We start from the raw sequence: 20,501 nt of genomic DNA, 5'->3' as shown, positions 1-20,501 counted from the left end.
AACCCCGTAGGCCTACCTCTACGAACGGTGGACATACTCAGCCCATGTTGTTGAACCAATATGGTACTCTATATAGTTAGGCATTGCCCTTATGTAGGTAGCAATGTAGCATCTTCCTCAAATTAAACAGCCAACACATCTTAAAGTGTCACAAGGGCAGGGACCATAATGAAATTTCCATGAGATTTCGAAAATTTCGGTTAGATTTCAGAAATTTAAAATTCAGTTTCGCCCCTTATTTCATTTCACTGGTTACTAATAAATTTTGAACCTTGGTTATACAAAAGGACATATTTGCCCTTATTGAATCTCCTTATAACTGAGGGAAAATTTGGAAAAATAACTAGAATACACAATGCTATGTACAAAATTCCCTAACTTCTCAATTCAATTTTTAAAAAATATATATATTCCATACTTCTTACAAAGTAAAGGAGGGTAATAACAAAATTTTGAAAATACAATAGATGCTGATTGCTGAGTCATTACTTAACCCATTGTTATAACAGTAGGGGGGTACAGTTGCTAGATAATTTGAAAGAAACTGGGTGCAAACATAACACAAAAAATTTAAGGGGGCATAAACACAATAGGAAAAATCTGAAGGGGAGAGAGGTTGATAAGCCTCTGATGTCTAAGGTGTACACCGGCAGCAGTCGGAGGGGGAACAAGTGACCAGATGGATACGTACAGGACAGAATCAAGTAAAGGAAACAAGGACAGGTGCCAAGTACTCATTGTGGAGCAGCCACACCCATGCACACAACAGCAGGGCTGGGACTTCACAGATATTGTGGCCTACCGCCTACATGGGAGGAGTTAGTCAGGATTGGTATGGGTATACTAGGAAGAAGGTGAAAGAGAGAAGGTAAGCAAGAAGGATGGAAAATTTTCAGTCGAAATTGGCGAAATTTCGACCGATGTATCCACAAAATTTGAAAAGGAAACGAAATGCACAAATTTCCCTAACGTACAAAATTCCGGTCGATACACCACAAATTTTCGGCCAAAACATGCCCAAATTTCGGTTCTGGCATGTTTCGGCTGAAATAATACTTTCACGACTTATGAAGTCACCTTTTTCAAACAGAAATAGCCCAATTTCATGTTTTTCTTTGGTTTCCCCATTTCGAAAAAAAATTCAGTTTTTGACACTTTCATCCTCATTTCACTTTATTCATGGAACTCTATTTCATTCAAACACTAGATTTGGTCCTCCATTGGTAAGTTTTCTCAAATCTTGCAAGGTGAGTGAACAAACCTTCCCATTTTTTATTTTTTGTTCTGTTCATGCATCAAATCAACTTGGATTGCTTTCAAATTAAAGTATGTTTACTCTAGAATATTGACCTTTGTATGGGGTTAGAATTAGTTTTTGGTTCTACATAGTTTTTTTTTTTTTTTTGTTTTTAAAAATTATTTGGTAAATTAGGTATATTACTAAAAATATATATGTATACATGATGAATGAGCTTCAAATTAATGTATGTGAGATACCATCACTTGTTCTAAGCTATGATGGTGTTAAATCAAATTTTTGGTTGTTAGTTATTTATTTTAATTATTTGAAAATTATTAAAATAACTTTAAAAGATATTTAAATATTAAAAAAAAAACTAATTACTTTCTGTTTTACATTTAAAAATAGGATAGTATTAGTAGAAACATGTATGTAATTTTTGGAGCATGTTGTAGTGCTTTTTAAGATACTTACTGTGTATTTTATATATTTAAAAATTAAGAATATTAATTAATTTCTCTCTGTGTATTTAAAAATATGAGCATATTATTAGAAGCATATCTGTAATTTTTTAAGCATATTGTGGAGCTTTTTAAGATAGTGTGTATTTCTTATATAGGTGATAGTAGGAGCTCTATGGATGAAGTAATTCACATAATAGTTGTTTGCTGCCACTGTTGATGAATGAAGCCTCTTTATTCCTGTTCTGTTCCTTGTTATTCTGTGAGTTCGTTGTTGTGACTTGTGAGTTGGTATTTGAGTGCGTGAGCTGCAGCTGGGATTAACAGTGTCTTAATATATTCAGTTTGACCTGATGAGTACAATTTAATAGCTTTGAAAGCATAAAAAGATAGGAAAAATTACCTTGTCCAAGTACAGCCCAATTGCACAGTACACCAGTGAATCAAGCAGCATCATGAGGAGACAAAGCAAAAAGTTCACGCCAGATGATGGCTGCAGATATCATTTTTTTGTAAGTTCAAAAATATAAAATGCAGGACACATTAATGTACTGCAAGCAAGATTCTACAGAAAATACCAGCCACATGTTGCTCCAACGAACTCCAACATGAGCACGCTCATAATCAGCAATATTAATTGTCCCAAGAGCAAAAGCTGTTGGAGAAAGCAAAGAAGCTGCGACCTTTAATATCCTAAAAACCCCAACAATAAGTGAATTAATTGCAGTAATGGGGGAATCCTTATAAAATACATCACAAAAATGGAATAGCATTAGAATACTAACATAGGAACATCTGAGTCATTGACTGTGTAATAAGGAAAGAAGGCTCCAATAAAAGAAAGAGTGCCAACTGCAACTGCTGTTTTCGCTCGTGAAAAGAATGTGGATATCAAAAAGGAAAGCATGATTGCGCTGATCCCAAACAAAAAGAAGTACACGAATACCAACGATTTATCACTATATGTGAAAAGACTCCCCATCGTGCAGGCAGTGATGACTCCAGAAGATATTGCAAACTGAAGAAGGTACCAAATCATATCATATAAAGGGAAAATGAGAAAGACTATAGGATCTGAAAGATGCAATTGTCATCATAGTGGTTCTCCAGTAACTAAGATAATTCTAATCTCAACCAGAATGTTGGGACTATACCTAACTACCAAATCATAAATTTACAAGATCCAAGAACTGATAAAAATATAAAAGAGTGGACTGCACCACCAGGATCCATGATTTGAGAAGAAAAAGGTAATGCCCCAGTTGGTTGAACAACAAATCTAAATTAAACATCACTCCATCTCTATGCATAATGTTACCTACGCAAGATCTAGATGAACCTACCAGTTGCATCAATGGAAACAGCTAAGTGGTCAACCTTTGACCAGGCAGTATAAACATTGATAGACATATTGAATCAAATAATAGCCATAAGCCACCAACAATTACCTGTATGGAGTATGTAATGAACCAAGACAGGTAGAATATTTCATCTTTCAAACCCATCATGTAAAGACCTTCTTTAATCTTCAGCTCCTGAAAGCCAGGGGGAAGGGGGGGTGCTATGTCATTGAAAATGAAACCAAAAGGTTAAGCCACAATAATCAGCTCTGATATAAAGAAAAAAATATGAAAAAACTAAAATTATATGCTAAGGACTGTCAATGGATCAGATCTTGATCTGGACTCCTTATGATTGATGCTTGACCAACCACAATCTGAACAACATCTGCAATGTGAGTAATCTCTCGGATTATCAACTTCAATTGGACTTCAACCAAAAAAAAAACTTGGATTGAACCATTCATTGGATTCTCAAATTTGAATAGACAATCTCTAAATTGTACTTGGGTTGGATCACCAAAACTCAAACCCCTCGATCCAACCTGCTTACAGCCCAACAAAAAACTGCAGTCCAGAAATGCTTAAAAACTAAGTCATACTTATTTCCAGACCTTCTCAAACACAGAATAGCTGATCAGACGAGATATGGGGTAGAGAAATCCCAGCAGATACCTGCACCTCCAGAGTCCAGTCAAATAAAACCAATTAATCAAAACATTAGATTTTTTTTGTAGATCAACATAAAACAGTTTTTCATGAAAATAAATCCACATAAACCAAATAAGAAACAAGCTGACAGGGATAATCGAATCTGAAAGGTACATACAGCACTCCCATGACTCTCTTGATGATAAACTGGAACTCATCATCAGTATATTCACGAGTAGGAAATGGTGCTATCCTTATGTTTGAAGGACTAAAATGCATCCAGGGAAGGTTGACAGCAGAGGAACTTTCAAATGAATGGAATGGAGGTCGTTCATTGTCTTTGTCAGCTACATCAGTTAGATTTTGCTGGCTGGAAAAAATTATGAAAGAATCCACCAACTGTTGCAGCTGCAGTAGGAACAGAAGTGAAAAGAATTATTTATGGGTAAATCACCAAAATAACAATCACAAGATCTCTTGCTCATGATCAAAACATCCAGTTCTGGATAAACCTAACAAATTGATCATTCACATGATGAGAATGGATTTGTCATCAAGATTCTCTTTCACAGTGGGAAATTGAAGATTAATATTTCCTCGATGTGGCATAATTAATTGCTAATTATTTCCCCATAATTTTAAACAAAATCTAGGAATTGAACAACTACTCTCTCAAGCCCAAACTAAAAGGGAGAGGGGGGGGGGGGAATAACCCGTACAGTCTACACCATAGCACACTAAGCATTTCATCAACTATTTAGATTACTCAACATAAAATCCTATTTCGGAATTCCGATCTATGCTAATTATTTATCAGAAATTCATATTATGGGGCTCATATTTAAAATGTTGGGATCTCTCAAAAAAACTATATATCTGCTACAAAACACTAAAAAAAAAGCATATTATGTTGACCAGCCTTGGTCAATACGACCACCGGACAGGTTTATACAGTTCATACCCTCAAGATTTTCAATGAGACATATACACACTATATGACTTTACCCTGCTACACTAGAAAGAAGAGAAAGAAGAAGACAGCAGCCACAGCCATGCTAAGATACCACCACCACTCTCATCCCAGATGAAGACAAGGAGCATAAATGTGCCATTGGCACTGTTCATGTGAACAGTATGTTCTTTTTATTTTGTCAACTATACCGCCCCTATGTAATGAGATGACCTATTCTCATATAATACATTGAACACAGAGTTGCAATATAATTTTGTGACACCCAAAATTGGACAATACTATATAATAAATTGAACAAGGAGTTACAACTTACAACAAGGTAGATTCCCTTCTTTTTTATTATTTACAGGGAAGAAAGGCTAAGGGGGAGGGGGAGTATTGCACGCCTGTCCCATCTGCTGCTGTTGTCATGGCAGTGAAGGATAGCATGGCGCAAAGAAAAAATTCAGCTCACTTGCATTCACACTCGCAAAACCTACTGATGCTTCCCTAATTGGACTACCTGCTCCTGTACCCAAATCTGCTGTGCCCATCTGCTCAGGTCAATTATTGGCCCTACCACTGCATGCTTAGTTTACAACAACTCCTAGACGTAAGTCTCCCGCTACTTCTAAAGTTATAATCTAACATTGTCAGGTAACTTCCATTTTCCACTGATTCTAGAGTTCTAGACTTTCCAGGCTCCTTGATTCCAGATAATCTGATCATATGACTAGCTCCAGTAACCTGTTTTGATCATCTCTCCATACAAAGGGTGAGAACAAGGCACATGTGGCTGATGGTGAGGGATCTTTCCCTCCATTTCTAGGAAAGTCTCCATTAACTGTTCTACAGTCCTACTATATCATTTTCAACTTTCCCTTGTCTTACATGTGCCATATGCTTTATGATTACTATCTCAAAGTTGATCTATTTGTTCCACCTTATCTTATTTTCCAGCATCAGGTAACGGGAGCAGTGACTAGATATGATGGGTTTGTGACAAGCTATACTACCTGCATCCAGTTTCTAAGACATCTTCCCCAAATCCCTGCCCATGCCCTCCATAATAAGTGTTCTACAGCAAATTCAGTGTTGGCACCAGCCCTTAGACATCACTTCTAGTCTTCTACCATACTATAACGTTTCCTGCTTCAATGAAAGGTTGTATCCAGAGAAATTTCAGTGTGAAACCTGAGAGTTATAAACATGCCCACACCTCCCATTCCCCAATTTTAGTATAACTGATATTCCAGTTTCTGTTATTCACTTTTGTCGTTTCTCAAAATGGTTATGTATTGTTTATTTCTTTCATTGATAACCTCATTTGACTTGGGTTAACTTCCCCACATCAAATCTGAAGCTTTGGAATTGTTTTCATTCCTTTCACACAATGATCTGGATCCAGTTTAATGCATAAATTCTCCATAGTGACAGTGACATCAAATATGTTGAACAACAATTTTGTCACTATCTTGATGAACTTGGGATCCTCTTCAAACCTCTTTGTGTTAGAGATCTCCAGAAAAAAATGACATTCCAGAGTGCAAGAATCATCAGTTTCTAATGTTTCTCCCTTTCTTCTATTTACATGAATGTTTCGAAGTCTTATTGGGCCTAAATTGCTCTTATCAAGGAGATCAGTAATTCCTTTTATTTTGAGAAGATAACCATAGATAGTAAAATGTTCACGCCTAGTGCTTTGTAATTGAAGGCGGAGTTGCATTATGCCTGCATTGGAAAGGTTATTGTAAATACACTCACAGTGCTCCAAAAATCACCAGAGGTTAAGCAACCAATAACTTGGGCATGGACACATTCTGTGAGAGAAGAAAGTAACCAACTAAGGATGAGCTGATCTTGAGACTTGAAAAATCAAAGCAAAGATAAGCTGGGTTGGTCGGAGGAGGATTCATACTAGAGATATCAGCATTCTCAATGGGAAGAAATTGGGATGGACAAGGTTTAGAACAAGTGATGAAACTATAAAGATCACCCTTTGAGTAGTGGAACAAACTGTGATTGCCATAGCAAATAGTTTGAATCATTTAGCTTGATGGTGACAGCATGACTCAAAGGAATAGAGGGGCTGTAGGTAACTGACTGAGCAGCAGAGAGACATGCATTGGAGGTGGCCACTGTGTCCTGGACGAATGATACCATGTGAAAAGAAGATAAAAAGAGAGAGAACTTAAGAGATTTAATGTGGTTCACACTCATGCCACAGAGATGAATCTCCACTATGTTTTCACACTCATACAATCACACTCTTTATAGGAGGTGCTTGACTTAACCAAGTAGTGTTTCTTGCTTTAGAAGGAGAAGATTTAAAATTGACATTGAGTGCTTGTTTTACAAGGAAATGATTTGAACTGAGATTGAGTGCAATAATTACTCTTCTCTCTTAGGATTCTATCAACAGCTCTTTGATTGATTTCCTTTACTTCTTCATGCTGCACAAATCTGGCTATGTAGTTAGGATCCTAATCATTTACAATCATGTCTGCTGACCTTCCATAGTTGTAGTAGGTACTTTTAGCTGTTGGAGGTAAATTTGAATTCAAATGAATATTTGAAGTTGGCCACAGTTGTAGTACATACTCTTAGCTGTTCTAGGTGACTTTGAATTCAAACCAATATGTGAACTGTTTCCTTCTATAGAATTTTATTATAAACAGGGTTCCCTCCAGTGTCTTGGACTTGAATACCATTCAGTCTCTTCTTCCGGACCCATCCTTCGCCTCCATATTCCTTCAGCAGTTTGGATATGTGTGCTAGGCCCAGCACTCCACTCCTTCCCACTCAAAACTTGACCGCAGTGCTTTACTCTGCATCTACCTTGGGTATTCTGACTCCCAAAAAGGTTAACAATGTTAGTCCTCCCTCTCATCGGCTCTGTCGCCATAGATGTTACCTTCCATGAATCTAGGCTTTAATATTTGTCATCCATTTAGTGCCGCAGGGGAGGCAGTCATCATCTATTTGGTGCCACGCAGGCCGGGGGGTGGGAGCACGATTCCTTCTGTTTCTGTTATTGAAACTGCATGCATTGAGGGGGAGAAATTATGGCCTAATGTTGATTTTTGACCACTTGATGTGACTCAATGTTCGTTTTTGATGACTTGATGTGGTTTATGTTGACAACTTGACATTTGATGACCTAATGTAGCTTAATATTGATTACTAAAGAATGTAAGAAGAAGAGGGGGGGGGGGGGAATCAATAACACAGGCACAGGTGGCTACTGCCATGGGTAGCCTTGCCACCTTGACAAATATACTCAGCCCCTTTTTCCAAATGAAATGGAACTTTCAACTGCAATGTAGCTTCATTTTTTCCAATCAACTCATTTGAAGTCATATGGTCATTTGTTCCTGTAAAATGCAGCAGAACCAGAGAGAAGAGAGAGAGAAAGGAGGCAGAAGAAAAAGGAGGTGTGCAGAAAAACTCCTTGGAGCTGCAGGCTTTCGTTAACTAGAAGCCTCCAATAGAATCATCCTTTATTTATTGAATAAAACTGATGTAAAACCAGATCTAGGGTTACGGGTATTTTAGTAATTTTCCTAGATCTAAGGGTTGCCCAGGAAATCCAACAAATGGAAAGGCTGAATCAGAAGGTTTAGGTATCCTAAGGCTCTAAAACGGTGCTGTAATGGATAATTCAGATCTGAAAATTTAACTGAAAGTCAAAATTTGGGTTAGAGCAGGTTTGGCTAGGGTTAGGGAAGGAGAGGGGTCATGCTGTCCTGCAATTCAGAACTGCCTCTGTTGCTGTTCTGCAGTTTCAGAACCGAAAGTGATGGGTCTGAAATTATAATATGATGAGAACTTAAGACAGTCAAATTTCAGAAATTTAAAATGCTGCAGAAATCCCAAGGAAGAAGAAGAAGTGCAGGATTGTCCTAGGTCAAGGAAACTAAGCTGTTTGGGGAAAATAACCTACAGTGGAAGGGGGGCTACTGCTATCACAGGTAAGAAGGGGAAAGGAAGGGGATACGGTTACAGTGGAAGGGGGGCTACTGCTATCTCACCACTTCTGCAGTTTTCCTACAGTGGCCTACTTCAGATTCTTAGCACCTTTAATATAAGTCAAATCAACACTCCATAGCAGAGTTGCAGTCTATGCCACATCACATGGCTACTTCACAACTTATCATGTACATGAGCTAACTCCTAAACTAGCAGTAATTCATTCATTCCTCGTCTTACCGTTTCAGTTTTACCAGTCATCCATCTAAGCATCCTCATTCAACCAAAGCAGAACCATACAAGTGTAACTGTTTCCTAATTATTTTCAGCAAGAAGTTCCACCGTCGATTGTCGAAGGGCTTGAGATTTGGCATTCCAATGTTAAATGGGCTTGAGATTTGGCCTCTGCTACTGTCTTGAATGCTCCCTATCTATCTGGTTAAGTTTCCCTATTACTACTACCAATTTTAAAAAATAAAAAAAAAGACAAAATAAAAAATAAAAAATCGTGAAATATTAAGTTCAGTAATAGGAGTCCAGGAACTCCCAAGCTGACGAGGCAGGTTTTGACACTCACTTCAACTAATCACTCTTTCTGTCAAGGTATAAAATCCTGGTTTTCATCCCTCCAAATGTGAAAAAAACGCAACTCCTCATCAGTACACTTTAAGATTTTAGACTGTCATTTAATCTGTGCCCATAATGCTTCATATTTTGGACTTTAAAACCCTTAGCATGGGCTATAACGTAGGTGCTTGCTTTGGTGCCTTCTTCCCAACTAGGCTCCATGGAAGCTGGTCATCCCCTTGGCTAACATTGGCACCATGGCCACTATGATAGCAACTGATAAGAGCTAGCTTGCATTTTTTTCCTGATGTTGATACACACAATATTCACAAAGCAGAAATTCGTATGACATTATGAAAAATTTCATGAGGGAGAGGATACATACAGTCAAAAATCCACTAAAGCCATACTGTAGTGTGGGTACAGTCGAAACACCCAATTCCAAGTCATTGAGATAAGGGCCATTTACATCCATGATGGTTTTGACATCAGGGAATCCTGAAAAGGCCCATGAGTGGTTTAGACGAATGCTATAGTCAAATTGCTGAGGACCTTGTTCATGAAATACTACTGCTCCTTTGATTTTGGGATTTGAACAATTCCTGCAGATGATGCCACAAAAAAATCTTCATCCATCAAGCTCTACGTTAACTACTTCCATATACAGAATTACAGATCAGGTGATTTTCAAGACAAATAGTCCAAACTGAAGGAAACAAATGCAGCAAAGCATGATAACACAAATCAGATTATTCTTTTCTCTTATCAGCAATATAGGATTCAATCAGAGATAGATGACAAGTATAAACTCAAACCAAGCACATCCCAGAAATTTGAGACAGAAGTTCAATTTTATCATTGTTCAGTTGAAGGCTTACCAATGGTCCCAGCCAGATGGGATGTTTGCAGTTAGTGTAATCGAAAAATCCAACTCTAAAAAACTAAAACATGTTCAAGAAAGATCTAAATCATTTCCAACCATAGGAGCCAATGGTCTCTACCAGGCATCACTAGGATGTGGCTGGCCAGGTGACCAGTGGCCACACCAAACCCAAGGCACTACAAGGAAGAAGAAACTTCTCCAAGCCTAGACTGCTGTCCCTTAAAAAATTAACAATAATAGCAGTAGGGAGAAAAAAGAGGTAGCGAGGGCAAAGGAATCAAAATATGCATATCCTCATGGTGTAATTGGACTCATGGTGTAATTGGATAGAAAAGCAACATGAAAAAGCATTTGTATGAAGGATTCTCATATGGCTTGATCTATAATCAAATCCCCAATCAAATTTCCAGATTATGCAGTAAAACATTACTATAGGATTGCTACTGTTGGATGAACTATATGGGATTGTTTGTACTCTATGTTTCATGAATCAGTTGTCTTGGGGCAATGGGAGATGTAGAGAAGTACAGGAACGTTAGAAGGGAAGGAAGTCTAATTGGCTTAAGCTAGAAGTCTATAAACGTAGTTTTGGTTATTTGGATACATTAGATATGATAAAGTTCTATCAGCCTGAAATAAAGAGAGGATTTCAATAAAAAAATAGGACAACATAAGACAACTTCGATTTGAACCAGACTTTAGCCTTGAGACAAATAAAGACAAATAATTTCTCTTCTTTGGATGGTATGTTGATGGGATTCAATCGCAATCCCATGACTAAATCCCTTTGAAGAAACCAGCTAGCTAGAGAGTGCAATCTATAAATAGCGAATAATTGAATGAAAAATCCCAAAGTGAATATCACTAGTTAAATGGAAGAAACTGAATGTAACTTACTTTGACAATCTGCAAGTACCATAAATATCTGAACGTATGTAATCTTCCAGGTCAGGCTCATCTTTGTAAACTTTGGCAACCACCTATAGTAGAAGGGGAGAAAACAAAGAGCTATTTATTTGAAGAGCTTAACAAGCAATAAAAAAAATCGAATAACAGTTCTCATAACCAGGACCAGATCAACAGCAAAAACATTTGAAATCCAAGGACAACTAAGACAAAGAAATGAAGTCACAAAATAAGAGTTTCCTTCATTTGAAACATTGCCCATGCCAAGATGCTGTAATAGAAGGGAATTCAGTAAACATGACTAAACAGATTGCAGGTTAAAAGAACACCTAAAAAGGAATATTTGGCAATTTCTTGATCAGGCTCACTTTTGACTTCTGCTGGTGCTCAAAAACCACCAATATGATGGTGGATGTGTGATAAGCCCCTAATAACTCAGGTGTACAAACGCAAGAATAGGGGAAGAAACACAGGATCACCTCCAGCAGCTACAGGGGATCAATCTCAGCCGGACATACAAGGGACAGAAGGGACAGTGGCCAACTTCTGTTGGACAGCAGCCACTACCCTGCTGTTAGCAGAGAAACAGAGATGATGGTCCATGTGGCAAGAGAGGATTGGGGTGAGGTGTAAGAGGTTGTTAGGAATGTTTTGTCATGTAAGGGGGAAAATGAGGGAACTGGGGGATGTGCGTAAAGTTATGGAGTGAGGAGCAAGCAGAACTTGCTGGGAGAGAAAACTCTCTCGGGTAGGGTTTGGTAGGGTTTTGGGATTGCCTTGTGTTGCTCTGTTTTTGGTTTATTGTTACTGAATGATTCAGTAGAGTTGTAGGGAATATTCTGTGTGATTGCAGTTCTTCCTTTAATGAAATCCGCCATTGTTGTGCACTTGTGCTGCTGTTTCTTACTTATTTTGAGATTGTAATTTCTGGTGAAGTCTCTCATATTCATTGTATTGGGGAAATTGGTAGTGAGGCTTAAGGGTTCTTATCAATGTGCTAGACTACGTATATCTGCTTTTAAAAATCCTATTCCTCTGTGACACACAATTTGAATCCAAAAATTTAGTTGTTGGGTTGAGGGAGTTGAATTTTATGTTAAAGAGATTATATAATTCTCCTGTTGTTACAGCTCATTACATCCTAATCCTGTTTTGTACCAGCACTACGATCTTCTTCCTTTAACCCGTGGAAGAGATCTACCAAAGTGTCAACTTCTTTAGGTTCACATGATGCAGATCCACAACAAATGTGGGCTTCTTATAAGTAAAATAAGCCTGTTGTCGGATCATATAGGGGTTGGGCCCTTTGTTCCATGGTTGCCTTGAGGGGAAATTGATGTATCTCACATTCTAGACCTGATATTGCTCATGACGTGAGCCTTGTGAGTCAATATATGTGTGATACGCACTCTAACTCATTTGGATGTTGTGTACCATGTTTTGAGATACTTGCAGTCAGCCCAGAAAAACGATAACCTACATGTACAGGCATTTACAGATGCGGATTGGCAACGCTCCCCAAATGACTACAAGTCTATATTCAGCTTGTTGAAGGAAACCTAGCGCAGCAAGAAATAAGCTATAGCCATTTGTTTCAGCACCGAGGCAAAATCCCATGCAACGGAAAAGGGATATGTGAGTTATTATACCTCAAAGAGTCTTCTCCAAGATATTGGCATTTGTTCCAACTTCCCCCATGGTGTTTTACTATGAGAGCATATCTATCATTAGTATTCCCCCACAACCCAATAAAGCATCGTAGGAAAAAGCATGTGGCATTAGATCGTCATTTAATCAAGGAAAAACTTGGCCGAGGACTTGTCTATATTCTTATTCTTTTTTTCCCAGTCTGGCAATCAATTGGCTGATGCTTTCACAAAGATTTAGTAATAAAACTTTACCCTCTATACTATGCAAGTTTGGCATGTGTGACATCTATGCACCAACTTGAGGGAGACGGGGGTTCTACTTGCAATTAGAATATGGTTGTGCTCTTACAAGTCATTATTTTCCCTAACTTGCTCTCATTCTCTTTCATTCTTCGTCTAAGTATGTTTCCTTCACCTACCTTTGAGTCAGTTTTTTGAAGGCCAAAACTTTGCCTAATTGGCATTGAACTAGGTACTGTTTGGAAGCTTATTCAGTTTGACTTCCAACAAGAACAAGATCCTGCAAAATTGGAGTTGTTTTGGCAAAGTTGTGGCTAAGTTATTGAAAAAGTAACATGAAATCCTATTCATACAAACTAACCAATTATAGATTCTAGCTTATTTCCTGTTCTCTCTATTTGGGAAGAACTCAAAAGAGTTACTAAAGTTGTAGTCAGAATTTAAATTTTAAGTTTATGATATGGATTAAAAAAATCAAAATGTAATTTAAAAAAAAAAAAAAAAAGAGGCTTAAAGATAGATTTGGTAAGATAGGTAGCCTACAAAAATTCCTATTTTTCAAGGAATGGATATTGTTCAAGCGAAGTAGTCAAGTGGTGCTGCTTCCTGCATTCATTTCAGTGTGACTGTTATTTGCCCCTTCTATACGCTATCTTTCTTACTCTGTTATCCCTTTTCTTCTTCTTTTTTCATCAAGGACACTGGCCATGGACACTGTTTTTATGCAAATACTAACACCTGAGTTCTTATTCTTCCTTGAATTCATTTGCCCTTGAAATTCAAATCTGTCCTTCCCTTTGCCCACCGCTGATTTGTTCCAATTCAACCTCCAAAATCCAAACCTATGTTATACTGCATCATTTAGTATCGCAGACAAACCAATCCATCAAAAAAAATCTCTGTTGAAGAAGAACAGAAGAATCTCCTTACAGCTACTAAAGTCAAACAATTTTGCGCTTCCTCATGAAATCTTCGAAACTATATACAAGTTCAATTTGGCTACATTATGAATTCAATGCACCTTGCTGAACTGACCATAGAAGATGAGAAGTGAGAACCCAGATAAAAGATGAGATGACAGGAACCAATAAAAAAAGTTTACCTTCAAAAGAGGAAATCTTTCAGATATTATGTCAAGCATCATTCTTGTCTCCTCTGTATCAGGTGCAAAGGCCAGATATTCGCCCTTAGCCAACAATAATTCAAGAAGCTGTTGGAAACTAGGAGAAATATAAGATTTACCCACTTCCACAAACATCCCTTTCCGAATGTACCTGAACAGAATATCGGACATAGCACCATCGCTTATGAAAGAAGATATGCAGTCCTTTTAAACAAATTTCCTACTCTAAAGAAGCAAATTAGAATAACGAAAGCAAGAGCGAAAGCAAATAACATACGGTTGTGCCGGGTGAATTTCCGTATCAACTCTTGTTCCAATACCCATCAGTAACAGCATGACTAGAGTAGGAAGTACAATCTACAAAGCGAGTAAACACCAAATTTATCAGACTTTCTGTCTTCTGCAACGAAGTACATAACAAAATGCCGCCAATTCTTCCACTCAAAATAATCCATTTAAGAAAGTAACGGTTAACTGATCATTTTTCCTCATATTGAAGAAGTTAGGACAAAGAAATGATCATGTCTACAAACCCAGAAAAGAAAATCAAAATCATAGAGGAGAAGTTCCCCAATATAAAAAATTTCAGTATAAATTTGGAAGTTCAAAGTCCAGCTTCTATGGGTACTAACCTCACAGAAAGTAACAAAAGGGTGACGAATCTTCAGAAGCCAGTTCTTCCGAAGCATAGCCTTCAGCTGTCGCCGATAAGTTCCCATCTTCTCCTTCCCTTAAACCCTAATAAGAACAGAGAGAAGCGAGTGAGATTTTTGGTCTCACAGTTTCATAGCTGCCTAACGACGGCTGAAGGTGGTGGTGGCGATCTGGGGTATGACCGAACTAAAGAGAAAACCAATTGGTGAAAATTTGACATTTGTTCGTTGGAAAAGAAATATAACCAAAACTGTCTTTTTCAATTAAATAAATGCGGAAGACGACACAGCCTCTAAAGGAAAAGTCTCATGATTCATCATATTGAAACATGATTGGACAAAAAGCCAAAAAAAAGTTATATGTATAAACCACTGTAACTGTGCCCACCAAAGGTCCCCACCTACAACTTTCGATTATTAAAATGAAAAAAAAAAAAAAAAAAAAAAGTGAAAAAGTGACATTTTTTTAAATTCTTTTTTTTTTTTTGTAAAATGTGATTTCATTCCAAACGGCAAGAAGGTTCCTGGAGACAAAGCTCCATTAACCAACGATTGGTGTAAGGCCAAGATGTCCTGCTTGCCAAGGACACAGCCAACCTAGCTAGACCATCCACAACAGAGTTAGCGGATCTAAATACATAAACCACAGACCAGGACTTGAACTTATACAGTAGACACATAATATCCTCCACAATGGGAGTTACATCCAAAGGACAGGGGGCATTCCTATCATTGATGAAGTCTGCCAAAGAGGAGGCGTCCACTTCAAAGATCACATCCTGCAGCTTCAAATCCATTGCGGCTTTAACACCTTTGCGCAGAGCCCAGGCCTCACCCAGAAGGATTGAAGGACAATTGGTAGGATTGGCAATAGCAAGAATTGGATTTCCTTCATGATCTCTTAGAATGATACCAACACCACCTGTAAGAGATTCTTCATGAAATTAAAAATCAAAATTAATTTTGGTGACATGTGTCGGAGGGGGTATCCAGCACTGATGTCTGTCATTCCCACTACCCACAATAGCGTTTCTCCCTTGTTGATTTGGTTCAATGGACTTGAGATACTCATTGAAGGCTCGTTGAGCATTGCAAATCACCACATCCGGCTCCATCTTCTCCCCTTTAAAAATCAAGTTGTTTCTAGCTATCCACAGAGCCCAACAAACATAGCAAAATAAGCCAAAACTTTCCTTATTGATCCTCTTATCCTGAAATATAATTGCCAATTCCTCCAACCGCATAGAACTTGTTGAAATGAAGGTTGAGACTAAAAGGGAATGAGATGTGCAAGATCAACCCCAAATCAGACGGCTCTGGAATAGTCACACCTAAATAGAATGTGATCAATTGAATCCTCCTCTGTCTCACATCGCCTACAAAGAATGTCAACTGGAATCTTTCTTTTAGCCAAGTTCACCCCTTTAACAAGCCATTCTGCAGCGGCCTTCCACATAAAAATTTTTTATCTTTGGGAAACATTTACCATTCCAAATCAATTTCCATCCTTGAGAATCCATATTCTCCCATTTGTGCCTTCTTGAAGAGGATGCTTCAGACTGCTCGAGAAAATCTCTTCTGTTACACAACAAATTGTAGGCTCCTTTGACTGAGAAGATCCCAGTTTTACTGCCCCCCCCCCCCCAATCCAATTGAGTCCACCGCAGTCATGGATCTAAGTTGAAGCTTGAGAATAGCCTCAGACTCCACAGAAGAGAACAATTGGCAAATTACCTCCCTCTTCCATTTGTGAGAGTTTGAGTCTATAAGGTCAACAACCCAATATATGTTACATCCTGGGGGCTTAGGGGAATGAATCTGAAAGTCTGGAAGACCGAGAACCCAATTTGAACCCCAAATGGGTGTATTACTACCATCCCCAATGTAGTGAACAAGGCCCGTTTTCAAGACTTCTCTACCCTTCAGAATACTCTACTAGGCCCATGAAGTATTGCTTCCTTTTCTTGGGAAGGAACAGTGGGGGAAATAGATGGCCTTCATAAATTGGGCCCACAAGGAATGCGGATTACTCCATAACTGCCAAGCCCCTTTGGATAGTAATGCTCGATTGTGTAGAATTGGTTCTCGAAAACCCAATCCACCTTTTTCCTTTGATCTGCACATCCTCGTCCAAGATATCCAATTCACTTTCTTCTCATTCTCTTTTTGACCCCAATAGAAATTTGTTAAGTTTTTCCTCACACCATTATGAAGACTGACTGGTAGAGCAAAATAGTACCCTGCATAAGTAGACATAGAGGAAGCCACAGATTTAATTAAAATTTCCTTACTAGCTGGAGATACGAGTTGATGCTTCCAACCTTGTACTTTCTTGGCCACTTTGTCCCCCACTTCTTTGAACAATATAGATTTGGCAACTCCAAAATCTGTAGGTAGACCCAAGTACTTGGATGGACCTTCACCATATTTAATTTTCAGGACTCTGGAAAACCACCTTCTGAATCTCATTGGTGTATTTGGGCTGAAAGTAATCATAGACTTGTTCAAATTAATTGCTTGACCACTTGCTTGACAATATAGTTCCAGGCAGGCCTTTAACTGACAAACCTCCTCTAACTTTAACTCTGAGAATAATAAACAGTCATTTACAAACAATAAATGGGAGATTCTAAGAGCCCTATTTTTCACACTGATACCTCTGATGAGATTCGCTGCTTTTGCTCTTTCTATAATAGAACTTAGTACCTGTGAGCATAATATGAAAATAAAAGGAGAAAGAGGATCCCCTTGTCTGATACCCTAGATGGAATGAAAGATCCTGTCTCCACCCCATTAACAAGTAATGAATAGGAAACAGAGGCAATGATATCCATAACTAGGTCCACTCATTTTACATCAAATCCCAATCGGATTAAGGTTGCTCTTATAAAGGGCCATTCTAGCCTATCATAGGCTTTCTTCATGTCAAGCTTAATGGCCATCAAATTTTTTTCCCCTTTTTTTTGGTGTCTAACATAGTGGAACATCTCATGAGCAATATACACATTATCAGAAATAAGTCTATCAGGAACAAAAGCAGACTGCATGGAAGAGATAATACTTGCAAGTGATGCTTGTAATCTATCAGAGAAATTTTTTGAGATGATCTTCACCACCACTCCACAAAGACTAATGGGCCGAAACTGGTCAGGTGTCTCTGGATTGCTAGATTTGGGAATCAAGCATATAAAGGTCTCGTTTAATTCCGGAGGAAGATGGCCATTGGAGAAGAAGTCCAGCACAAATTTACACTCATCCTCCTTAGTGATATCCCAGTACTTCTGGTGGAAAAGGGGAGGGAATCCATCCGAACCCGGGGCTTTTAGTGGACCCATCTCCTTAAGAGCACAAAAAATTTCTTCTTCTGAGGGAATCCGACATAATTCTATATTCACAGTGTTAGGAACCACCAAGAACAGTCAAACTTCAGCCTCCTCTTGATATTAGCAATTCTAGCATTCTGACTTTTCGTTTCGGCCATAAACAATAAATCTGGACGTTCCGTATTAGAGAGATTCTTAAGCGCTCGGACTATCGTGGGGCTCCCCAAACCACGACAGTTCCAGCTAACCAACCTCATTGAACCCCGTGGGACTGGTCCATCCCAGTCACCACGGGTCCTAATGATAAAAAATCCAACTCATCATTACCAAAAATAGAGGAACGATTCCCAGAGAGTTTTCTTCCCCCTCTTGAATTTTTCTGTTTGGTTACTCCCTTGGAAGTAGTGGCAACACTGAGTTTCTTTCGGTTATTGTATGGTTGAGCAAGTAGAGAGGCTTTACGGGTATTGACATTTTTGGGCTTAGGCAGGTTTGAAGGTGGCATGGGATTAGAAATAGAGGGTGATATTGAGGGCAAGGATGGCATAAGCTCAAAAGGCGGGTTTTGGTGAGTTGGGTTAGTGGGTGGGGCCCAAGAACTAGATGAGTTTGAGCAATTAGAATGGGGCCGCACCACATCAATTCCATTCGAGTTAGAAGGTTTTGACTGTGTGGCTCCAGATTCAAAGTTCTCAGAAGGAGGGTAGGTGAGTTCGATGTTTGCTATGTGTTTAAGAAGGGACAAAATAGCAGGAATATGTTCAGGACTTATTGAGAGGAAATCCTGAAAATGTATAGGGACCTGCATGACATTTTTTAAAACTCTTAATGTAAGAGATAATTTTTTTGGGTTGAGAACATATGAGAATCTATGTAATAAAATATATGTTATATACTTATACTTTCACCCAAAAAGGAATCTCTTTGTTAGAGTTGCTTGTCTTTTTTTTTTTTGACTTTATTTATTTATTTAAGAGTATTGTGGAAATATAATCAAAGTTTATACTCTTTCATTAGTGGCTTAGTATTTAACTCATTCTGTTCAGAAATTTGAAGATTGTGTATTTGTTTTTTTACGAAGAGAACTAAATTTTGTAGTTGATTCTCTATCTTAGAGAACTATATTATTACATGCGACATTGTGGTCCAATTCCATTCTTTATTTACAAGACCTTATAGAAAATCGGGTACCTCGTACCTTGAGCTTAATATATTCCATTTTCTAATAATTTCCATCTTATTATACCAAAAAGAACTTTAATAAGAATGGTTAACATGGGATTTCAAACTATATTATTCACATGCATGACAGTGCGGTCCAATTCCATTCCTTGTCTACAAGACCTTATGGAAAATCGGGTACCTCGTACCTTGGGCTCAATATATTCCATTTTCTAATAATTTCCATCTTATTACCAAAAAAAACTTTAATAAGAATGGTTGACATGGCATATCAAACTTTGTTACAGGTAAAAGCCTTGTCAAATTTGTTCAGTGTTTTTTTTTTTTTTGGTCGGTATTTGTTCAGTGTTACCAATATAACAATAGAGTATGTTTCTTTCCCCTCTTCAAAAATTGAAGGGGCAGCTTTTTCATTGGGAGGAGAAAGATAAGAGTTATGAAGCATTGGCTTACACGGTTACACCATAATTTCGGATTAAAATATCTTTTACTAACCAACGGGGGTTGGTCCAAGTGGTAAGCAGCTTGGTCCGCTTAAGCAAGGTTCCGGTATCAAAACCTTGTGGATGCAAAAAATTCCCGCTGGGAGACTCACCCACCACAGTCACGTATGCGACCCGGGTCAAACACCGGATTAGTCAGGGCAAAGCCTTGGAACCGGGATTGGCAACCAAATAAAATAAAAAAAGCGTTACCAAATATGTAATTTAGTTTTCTTTTTTTCTTTGTATAATTTATACCACCTTTCAGCAAAATATATCTATATAATAATAATAATAATAATAATAATAAAAGATTTTGCCACTTTAACAAAATTTATAACTTGAATTCTCAACTAAGATTAAAAAATGCTTGTAACTAAAATTTTGCACGCGAAAATGTGAAATTTGACTGGTGTTCTAAACACATTTTTTTTTGGTGCTTCTAATTGATTATCCAAACAACCATTCTCTCTTTAGGTGATCCATGGAGTGGCAGACCGGTAAGTCATAAGGTATAGAAGCAGCTATGTATGACGTGAACATACATAGAGTCTATTGATGTGGTAGTTCAAATTTATAACATAGACATTCAAACAAAAAAATAAATAAAAATTTATGACATGAACATGGACTGAGGCATCCGTTGGTGCCTTATTTATGTTTATTCTTTTTTTTTTTTTTTGAAAGGGTCTATATATTAACGCATGACTCACGCAAGACATCAAGATTACAAAGATCAAGAAGCCAATGATCCAAAATAGGCCAAAGAATTCGGCCTGCTACGTACACAGCCTTACAAGCAAGAGAGTCAGCAAAAAAACTGTGCAAATATCCAAAAGCATAAGGAAGAAAGTGTTCCATTACTTTCATCTACATACAT

General features: G+C 37.9%; 1 protein-coding gene across 1 annotated transcript in view; it reads right to left on the bottom strand.

Annotated features, from left to right (window-relative positions):
* ABCA1 (ATP-binding cassette A1) overlaps window positions 1–14,868 on the bottom strand; it is a 105,635-nt gene extending 90,767 nt beyond the window's left edge. Inside the window, exons 1-11 of the mRNA XM_089138563.1 lie at window positions 14,614–14,868; window positions 14,259–14,338; window positions 13,961–14,132; window positions 10,961–11,043; window positions 9,566–9,782; window positions 3,871–4,100; window positions 3,656–3,716; window positions 3,150–3,236; window positions 2,487–2,719; window positions 2,280–2,394; window positions 2,105–2,194 (exon numbers count right to left, since the gene is read on the bottom strand). Of these exons, the coding sequence (XP_088994689.1) occupies window positions 2,105–2,194; window positions 2,280–2,394; window positions 2,487–2,719; window positions 3,150–3,236; window positions 3,656–3,716; window positions 3,871–4,100; window positions 9,566–9,782; window positions 10,961–11,043; window positions 13,961–14,132; window positions 14,259–14,338; window positions 14,614–14,700 (1,455 nt within the window). The 5' untranslated portion in view covers window positions 14,701–14,868. The remainder of the gene's footprint in view (window positions 1–2,104; window positions 2,195–2,279; window positions 2,395–2,486; window positions 2,720–3,149; window positions 3,237–3,655; window positions 3,717–3,870; window positions 4,101–9,565; window positions 9,783–10,960; window positions 11,044–13,960; window positions 14,133–14,258; window positions 14,339–14,613) is intronic.
* Between the last annotated feature and the right edge of the window lie 5,633 nt (window positions 14,869–20,501).

The sequence above is a fragment of the Hakea prostrata genome, chromosome 10, assembly GCF_041222555.1.
Source record: "Hakea prostrata isolate BN-2017 chromosome 10, UWA_Hpros_2, whole genome shotgun sequence".
Classification (NCBI taxonomy): domain Eukaryota; kingdom Viridiplantae; phylum Streptophyta; class Magnoliopsida; order Proteales; family Proteaceae; genus Hakea; species Hakea prostrata.
Note: the sequence above shows the minus strand (reverse complement) of the source record. Positions and strands in the feature narration are given on the sequence as shown.